This window comes from Merops nubicus, unplaced genomic scaffold, assembly GCF_000691845.1.
Source record: "Merops nubicus isolate BGI_N331 unplaced genomic scaffold, ASM69184v1 scaffold21967, whole genome shotgun sequence".
Taxonomy (NCBI): Eukaryota; Metazoa; Chordata; class Aves; order Coraciiformes; family Meropidae; genus Merops; species Merops nubicus.
This window is the reverse complement of record NW_008621272.1, coordinates 46,566-55,434: the sequence shown is the minus strand read 5'-3', so window position 1 is coordinate 55,434 and position 8,869 is coordinate 46,566. Positions and strand designations below refer to the sequence as shown.

Sequence of the window (8,869 nt, the reverse complement as noted above, 5' to 3'; positions counted from 1 at the left end):
GAGCTCTGCTAGGCAGTTTTCACTGTTTCACTATATACATTTTAATATTAAGACAACATTTTAGGAAAAGCAGCATTTCCCCTAAGTGATTGATCTGTGCATCCATTCTTCCTTATGTCTTGAGGCCTGTGTACATGAACACAGTGAAATCTGCAGTTTCATGGGCTTGTTCTCTCATGTGGAACAGGTCACCTCCTTTTCTTTCCAAGTGCACTTTATGGCCCACAGTTTATTTGTTGCCTGTGTCCTTTATTAATAGTTTTGAATCGAGTCTGCTGTGACTTCTGGAAAGTCAGGCAATTCCTAGCCAGTGAGATCTTTACTTTTAGGAATGCATGTCTAGGAGGTTACCACTGCTGATGGTTTACAGAAAACCTGTTAAGTCTTGTGGGCGTGCCAGTTATTGTAGATGCTTGTTTGCAGATAGATACATATTTATTTATACAAAATAAATATTTGGCCCAAATTATTATGGTCGGGCCAGAACAAAACTTTATAAAATAGCAGCTTTGCAAGCCTGCACAGAAGGGTGACAGTAGTGGAGCCATCTGGGTGACTGACTAGTGACAGTAAGCAGAACAAATCCCTGGTGTGAGCAAGAAAAGAGAAATTTGTTACCCGGGAGGCAGAGAGTGTAGTTTCCTGGGGTTTAGTCTTGCCATGGTATCTGTATTTGCACAGTTTGGGAAAGATTATTTCTTGCACTTATAAATCTGCTTTCAGAATAGCTCCTAAAAGAGCAACTGGAAAGATCTGTTGTTAGGAATTAGTCTTTCTAAAGAATTTGATGTTACTTGACCAACCACAAGGGGAATATATCCTAACACCCAAAAAGGGCCTTATTACATTCTGTTCTGTGAAATACATTTTTACTGCTTTTTTTTCCACACTCATTTTACAGAGTTCTGCCCGTAGCAGTTCTTAGTATAAATGAGTATTCTTGTTGAAGTATTTTAAGGTAGAGAAAGTTATTGTCTGTTTGTGGTGATATTTTATGTCGTTTTGTAGGATATCTTGGCACAAGTTCTACAGATACTGTTGAAATCAAAATTGCTGGTAAGTACACTTGCTTTTTTATCACCTGCTTCACATTTGGCAAAATGTTTATTTGTTAATTTTTGTTTATTTGTTAATTTTCTTTATTTCTTACAGGTTTTGGAAGATGAAAATGCAAATGTTGATGAGGTGGAGTTAAAACCAGATACCTTAATAAAACTGTACCTTGGTTATAAAAAGTAAGGAACAACTTCAGCAGTGTACATCTCTTATGTATAATGGGGTAGCATCCTCCTTCTGTGCTTTCAGAATTTGGGTAAAACCTGGTGTACCTGGGCTGAAAGCTACAGGGCCCCGGTGCCAATTCAAATATAGATCCAACTTGTACCAGCTTGAAGGGAAAGGCTTGGCTAGGAGTGGGGATGGGTAAGATTTCAGCTGTCTGATGACTTTGTCATCAAATCTCTAAGTCCTGGACATATTTTCATATGTCCTTTTTGTGCCTTGATTCATGTCCAGTTCTTGTGTCATTTATTTCTGTTCAGAAATTGTGCTAGGTCTAATGAGGAGTCATGACTCTCATGGGCTCATAAAATATATTGTATTTTCTAAGGTTGCAGTAGCCTACGGTGACCAGCACAGGCCACTTGACAAAAAAGTGACCAGCAAAGGTGACTTTGTCTTAAATGTTCATCCACTGGAGACGACAGTATCAGCAGGCTCATTCTAGAACTTGAGTGTACAATGATTTGAAAACTTGATAAAGAGGATTTCCACTAGTTTTTATTACCTACTGTAACCAGAGTTGCTTTCAACACTTGTGTATTTCAAGCTGCTCACAGTACTGGAGTAACTTCTTGCCATGCTTACCAGAGCATAGACATAAACACACATAAATTCAGTGAGGAGTTAGTATTTGCTGAAGATAAGATCTTAAGTGAAAGAAGCATTTGATAAACCTTCCCTTGTACCTCACTCTTTGCATTCTTCCTTCCTTGACCAATCATTAGAGGTCTGAGAATTCAGTCAGTTACAGTAGTGCAGGGATGGGAACAGCTCAGTGGTTCTCAAGCTGTGGCACACAGGACTAAGCTAAAGAAATTAGGTCCCCCCTCCACTGCAGTGTCCCCAGCGCAGGCGGGAGGCTGGGCACTGCCCTGTGCTCCCTGGAGCCCTGGTGGCATGACCGTTATTTTCCATGGGGTTGTGTTCAGTGGTTTGGGAGGGTGTTGCTTGTTTAATGGTGTTTTATACAGTCTAATTGTTTTATTAACTTGTATTTTTCCATACAGCAAAAAATTAAGGGTAAACATCAATGTGCCAATGAAGACTGAACAGAAGCAGGAGCAAGAAACTACACACAAAAATATAGAGGAAGATAGAAAACTACTGATTCAGGTGACTTGTGTTGCAGAATGCTGCCGTGCTATGAACTTGGAGCTCCAGCTTTGTAATCCCACAGGGAAGCTTACTGTGGGGCTTCTGGAGTTTGGATTAGAAGTCAACATGCAATTGCAGTGCACTTGTCACACTCTTAGAGATGATTCGGGTCTGTAGCAGAAAATGGGGAGACACAGTAGGGGACACTTCCTCAGGCTTGTTCTGACGTCGGGTGGGTGAGTGGGTGAGTTCCACGGGCGCACACGTGCACCAGGACTCTGTCCTGGGTGAAAACTGCTACCAACCAATGAAGGTCACAGTGTTTTCCTGTCAGTTCACTGGGAATCCACTGGAGAAGCAGAGGGCTGGGGGAAGGGAGTACACATGTGCTACTAAGAGTGTCACAGTATGGGTATATACATAATGAAGGCTTTCTGTTTTATGGGGAGTTTCATGTTGCTCTTGGTACTAGCTGGTACTATTGTTACAACTGACTGAGCAGCATGGTTCTCAAAACCTCTGTCAAACCCCCTTCTAATGACTGTATGCTATGTAGAAGTTGAGTTCTTAAAGTCTGGGTGAGCAGTTGACATTTGTAGATGTGCTTCTCCTCATCTGGTACTCAAGTTTGCTGCGATGGTGCTTCTGCACTGGCAGACATCATCTCCTTGGGAGGTAAAATGGTTCTACCCAGGATAAGTACTTTGCTTCTAAGCACCTTTTTGACTTTGCTGTGCAGGCTGCTATTGTGAGAATCATGAAAATGAGGAAGGTTCTAAAACACCAGCAACTGCTTGGAGAAGTGCTAACACAGCTGTCCTCAAGGTTCAAGCCACGAGTTCCAGTAATTAAGGTATGTGAGAATCAGGTCTCTAAACGTGTATTCCAAGTGAGGAGTATATATATAGAAAATGCATGTTTCTGAATTAAAAAAGGAGGAATGAAGGGGATGGGTAAGGACAGATTTTGGGAATTGTAAAGAACTAGGAAACCTTGTAGCCAGTAATTCTCTTAGGGTAATATACATGTTTCATATCATTGGTAGTAGTAAAATCTCCCAAATAACAAGCGATAGGATGAGAGGAAATGGGCTTGAGTTGTGCCAGGGGAGATTGGATATAAGGATTTAGATTGGATATTAGGAGGAAATTCTTTCCTGGAATGATGAGGCATTGAACCAGGCTGCCCAGGGAGGTGGTGGAGTCACCATCCCTGGAGGGGTCAGAAAACGTGTGGACGCTGCATCTCGGGACATGGTTTAGTGGTCGTGGTACAGCTGGGTTGACGGTTGGACTTGATGACCTTGGAGGCCTCTTCCAGCCTTAATGATTCTATGATCTTTTCATATCAGTTCCAGCTTACAGCAGCCTCTGCTCCAGGCTTACCTCTTGTTTCTGCTCCCCCAGTTGCAGGCGTACCACAGCTTGTGGGCCAGCTCAGTAGAAGTTTCCTGATCTTTTACAATAAAAATGCTGGGGAGGGGGAGCACTGCATTTCGTGCTGGTTTCCTGGTCAGCGTGTTCAGCCGTTCCATCGGTGGCTTTTACACCCACACCCGATGGGATCGGTGGGGCCCAGAACGGGCCGTGGGGAGCAGCTGCAGACACTGTGCCAGTGCCCAGAGGTGGGCCCAGTCAGGTCCTGAGAGAGGCAGCCAGTTCCTGCAAGGGCTGTCCTTGGTAACCTGACAGCAAGCTGTAACTCCTCCTCTGCTGGCTCACTCTGAAGCTGCTCAGCATGCTGATGATCAGTTGGTCTCCCAGTCCCTGCCCTGTCAGAAGGGGGAGCGAGTCGCTGTGGTTTGTCTTTGCCAGCTCCTGGCCTCTCCCTGGCATGAAGCTGGGTGGCCAAAACAGTTCCGAGCTGGTCCCCACCACCGAGGGGGCTTTTGTGCCAGTGTCCCACCATTGCTGTGTTCCTCCCGCAGAAGTGCATCGACATCCTGATCGAGAAGGAGTACTTGGAGCGTGTGGACGGCGAGAAGGACACCTACAGCTACCTGGCTTAACATTTGATTAGCAATGACTTGACTGTGTGGCACTCGGCAAATAGATACGTGATGGAAAGAATGAAAGCTACAGAACTTCATAGCAGCCACCCTGCTGCCATTTGGACCTCCCTTTTTAATAACTGAGACCAGGACTCCCATCAGCCAGTCTCAGATTTACATCAGAACTGCTCAGGATTGATACATTTCAAATATGTAAATATGGACACCAATGCCATTTAACCTAATTTAAGAACAGAAAGGAATCAAACCCTTCTCCTCTAAGGGGGGTTGCATGCTACTGCATTTAAATCAATACATTGGCTATATGGTAACGGCTGCCGTCACCGGCAGCACTTATAAATGTTGGCAGCACTTTGAGAGCGAGTCTGAATGGACCCATGTGTAATCTGCTATGAAAAACCATTTGTATAGTGTGTTTCATTTTTTAATGTGTGATAAATAAAAAAAAATTAAAAGATTTCTGTACAAGTTGCATTTGATTTTATTGTTTTAAGTTTCATGACTTATCTTTCTAAATGTAAATAAAAGGTATAATGGTTATGAAAGCTATAGATATTTGTTTTGCTTTTCCTCCTTTTCCCTGTTTTCTGGGGTGTTAAGCACATTTTGTTCTCTGAAGAAATTGTCATCTATCATCAAATGAGCATGTTACTTCTTTTTTAAGCGAAAATGTCTGTGCTTTGAAAAGAGAAGAAAGTTGTGGTGATTTCACAAGATACACAGAAGAGAAAACGCTTGCCTAAATTCCACCCTGAATAAATAAGTTTCAGGCTGCCCCTTTCTTTGACTGGAACAGAAAATGTGTGTTCCTGAAGATTAATTCCCATTAAATGCAACCTGTGATGGGAATTAAAATATTTTTGAATGTTAATACATACATATTGATGGCCCAGGCTTCATTCCATTCCTCTCACAATGTCTTGAGGTTGTTACGTACATGTGAAATGCCTGTCAGCTTTCCACGTGTTGCAAGCAAAACACTGCAGTCCTCACCAGCCTCGGCTTTGGTAATTTAGATCTTATATTTTTTTCTGGTGAAAAGAACCTAACCAACCCTTTTTTCCCCTTAAATTTTTTGATTCCGGCATAGGGGGAGACAGGTTTTGCTGTTTTTCTCTGAGGAAGATGAATGTTTTGTGGTTAAAATCAAGCTCAGACCTACAAAAAATGTGTAACACTCCATAGTTTATTTTTTTAAACATAGTTGTGATCCAAACTGGTTTGGAAAATGGGGGAGAAGTCTCAGCCCCACTTGAGATTGTTGAGTGTTTGCTCTTTCTCTTCTGAGAACACTAATTGCACTGCAGGCTGCCTGCCAGCAGGGGTAAGAGAAGCATCTTGCTGTTCAATTTTTCAAATTGCTTTTTGAAATGTAGAAGAATGGAGCTTGGTGATGCTTTCTGTGCTTTTGGGTTTTTTTTAAGATGCTGGTTTATTTTTGCTAGCAAACTCTTCCTGCAGCTTTTTGTAGCAGGCAGCAAGTGGTGTGGTGACAGAAGCAGGCTGAGTGATGCTCACATGCAGGTGGCCTCAAAGCCCGGCCTTAACCCCCCTGCTGGCTGGAGCTGCGCTGCCATATGCAGGACCTCTTGCAAAGCTGTTGTAAATCCCCTGCTCAGCCAAGCACCCTGCTTACACCGAGCAGGGAGAAAACTCCCGTGAGCAAGATGAGGGGTACGGATTCTTAGCTCTTACTTGGGGCAGCACAGAGCAGCTGGCAGCGGAGGGCGGGTGTGGAAGCAGGCAGTGCTGCCAGGGAGCTGGCACCTGCTCAGCACAGAAGATGACACATGGGCCTTGGTGACAGGGTGTCCTGAACTCAGCTTTGCAAGAGCATGTCCCTGTCCCTGCCCTCCCACCCCAGCTCCTGTGACCAGAGCAGCATGTTCTACTGACCAGTGGGCTGTGGAGTTCACACCCTGCTGGCAAATCAGAAATGTGTGGTAGCCCTGTACCAGACCCAAACAGATGGGCTAACTGCAACCTAAAGAGTTCCAGCTAAAAACATCTATGTCTATATAAAAATCTGTCATCAGAGGTGGCAACTGTACCACTAAGCAGAGCAGGGGCAGTGAACAGGGGGCAGAGCAGGGGGCTGTGGGTGTGAGTGCTGCTGCAGCACTGCCCAGCTGAGGGCCCTGAGTTTGCTGGAACAGCACTGGTGGCTCCCGTACCAGACAGGCAGCAGTGCTATCACCATGCTGAGTGGAGACACGGAGAGATTCACCGCCTCTGGGGCAGCTGGGTTGCCGTTAAACTATAGTCAGATAAAAGCTACAAATTTTTCTTAAAAAGTATTTTTAACAGCTATTCTGTTTGGGGTTTTTTGGGCAGAGAGGAGGGGGAAGGACTGACCATTTTTCCTCCCGTTAAATGCACGTACTGATAATGAATAGACCTTTGGGATGAGACTTGGCAAACAGAAAAAAAATTATGTGCAGTTGATACTGTGCCAAGGGGGCAGAGCTGCAGGAGCAACTGTAGGAGTTGCTGGATTGCAGCCCTCACATCAGAGAACGTGAATGTGGCTTCATGCCAGGGGTGCAGGAGAACTGCAGGGCTGTGAGTATCTGACACAGTTCCCCAGTCAGCCTGACTGATGTCTCCTACCCTGGTTACAGCTTCACAGGCATCTGAAGTGTGAGCTGAGGTACCCGAGGCAGGCAAGTGCAGCGCTGCCTTTGCTCAGACACTGACAAAATCCCAACTCAGTTCAGTAAAAATGAAGAAGTTCAAGTATCCTTTATTCAAGGTTGAAAAAATGTACCACGCTTATTGCAAAAGTTCATAGGTACAAAACACTTTGCAGCTGGTGAGAAGGCAATAAAAAGTTGGTTTTTTTTTTTAAATTTGTTACTATAAATTACTGTTACAGTACTTTGCAAATACAGAATTTCAAATTGCATCATTTTTGTTTTTCTAAAATTGCCCACAGTACTAGAAATTCCTGAAGATAAGGCAGCTGTTTGTTTAAAAGAAGAGGTAGCTGGTGTCAAGGGATTTCCATTTCTCTTTCAATGCCCACATACTTAAGGGCATCAGCTTGGCTATATCTGAAATCAAAACACACAACAAACCAAAAATAAAAACCAGTGACACTGAATGTTTCAGCTTCATTCCTCTGGCAGAACAGCACAGACCACACCTGGGTACCTGGGGAACCCCCCCCCAAAAAAAAAGGTTTAATATGCAGCTCTGCTTAGTGGAGTTGGTACCAGCTGGGGCCAGATCTGCACAAGTTTTCCTCTACACAAGCTGCTGTGCCATGTTTGTGAGGGTCTGAAGCAGCTGGCCGCCGGCCACGCGGGGAGTGCCTGCTGGGACCCAGGGAGTGCCTGCTGGGACCCGGGGAGTGCCTGCTGGGACCCAGGGAGTGCCTGAGCTGGGCAGGAACACTCAGAGGAACCCAGACTATGACAGGAAGAAATCACAAAATCCATCTACCAACCTGTAGTCAAAGAACAGTTCTTCACCAGTCTGAATGGCCCTTTTAGCAAATATTCCTATTCTGTGATCACCGTTAACCATCATAACTGTTTAAGAGAAATTTAAACTTACATTAACAGAAATACTGATAAAGTGTGTAGTCTAAATAGCTATCCTACAACATCTCATACATTGCTGAGAGCAAGTAAATCCAAAACTTACCTTTTGCATAGCAGTTGGGATTTACTGAATGGTTTGCAAATCTAATTTTGTTGCCCTTGCGCGTTGCATCAACCACAAAATCTAATGGGGGGAAAAAAGAAGAACAAAACCCACAAGTGGTGGATAGGTCACCTACAAACAAATGTTTGTGTTTAATACCTAGTGTGCTTGGATTTTAGCAGCTGGAAAAGATAACTGCTCAGCTTCCCACATGGACGGGCTGGCACATCACCCTACGATAGCTTTATTGTTCTGCAGGACTCAAAATATCCCTGCTGCCTCACGCTGCCTTTCCACTTATCACCTGCCACAGGGGCACTACCTTACTTTCTCATTCAAAGCTTCTTTGTCTTTATTACACAAGGACAAGCTCCATAAACATGTCAAGTAAACACTGACAAAGCCACTTTTTTTTTCCTCCTTTCAAAATATTAGAAAATATTTCATGCTTGAGAGCAGTTTGTATTTTTCTCTTCAAGTGGCAGTAGCCAATGCCACATGTCTGCATGTGGTTTATTTTCCCCTGACACAAAAATTACCATCATAAGTCACAGTAAAATTACTTCAGAAAATATTTAGCAATCCTTTTAAATTCTTTAGCCTGTTTCACTTAATGCTTGCATGTAAATTTACTCTATGAAATTTTACTTCTACATAACTCATCTTGTGTAGCTGACTTGTGGAATAGGCTCATTGCTACCATCTAGTTGACTAGCATCAAGGGTGGGGAAAAAATGCACTAGCTATCAATATTAGGAATCCACATATTGCTACGAAAAGATGCACAGAAGAAAACTTGTCTCCATGTTGCCTGCTGCCTGCACAAGAACAAGG

The 8,869-nt window shown here is 43.7% G+C and overlaps 2 protein-coding genes across 6 annotated transcripts in view; one reads left to right on the top strand and one right to left on the bottom strand.

Annotated features, from left to right (window-relative positions):
• Positions 1-4,932, top strand: part of CUL1 (cullin 1) — a 34,829-nt gene extending 29,897 nt beyond the window's left edge. The window contains exons 17-21 of the mRNA XM_008944436.1: positions 1,009-1,056; positions 1,153-1,235; positions 2,289-2,394; positions 3,116-3,229; positions 4,304-4,932. Of these exons, the coding sequence (XP_008942684.1) occupies positions 1,009-1,056; positions 1,153-1,235; positions 2,289-2,394; positions 3,116-3,229; positions 4,304-4,384 (432 nt within the window). The 3' untranslated portion in view covers positions 4,385-4,932. The remainder of the gene's footprint in view (positions 1-1,008; positions 1,057-1,152; positions 1,236-2,288; positions 2,395-3,115; positions 3,230-4,303) is intronic.
• Positions 4,933-7,101: 2,169 nt separating this feature from the next.
• The window catches only part of EZH2 (enhancer of zeste 2 polycomb repressive complex 2 subunit), a 28,894-nt gene continuing 27,126 nt past the window's right edge, over positions 7,102-8,869 (bottom strand). For all 5 annotated transcript variants that reach the window (XM_008944431.1, XM_008944432.1, XM_008944433.1 and 2 more), the window contains 3 exons: positions 8,036-8,116; positions 7,836-7,920; positions 7,102-7,440 (listed from right to left, as the gene is read on the bottom strand). In XM_008944431.1, the coding sequence (XP_008942679.1) occupies positions 7,380-7,440; positions 7,836-7,920; positions 8,036-8,116 (227 nt within the window). In that variant the 3' untranslated portion in view covers positions 7,102-7,379. The remainder of the gene's footprint in view (positions 7,441-7,835; positions 7,921-8,035; positions 8,117-8,869) is intronic.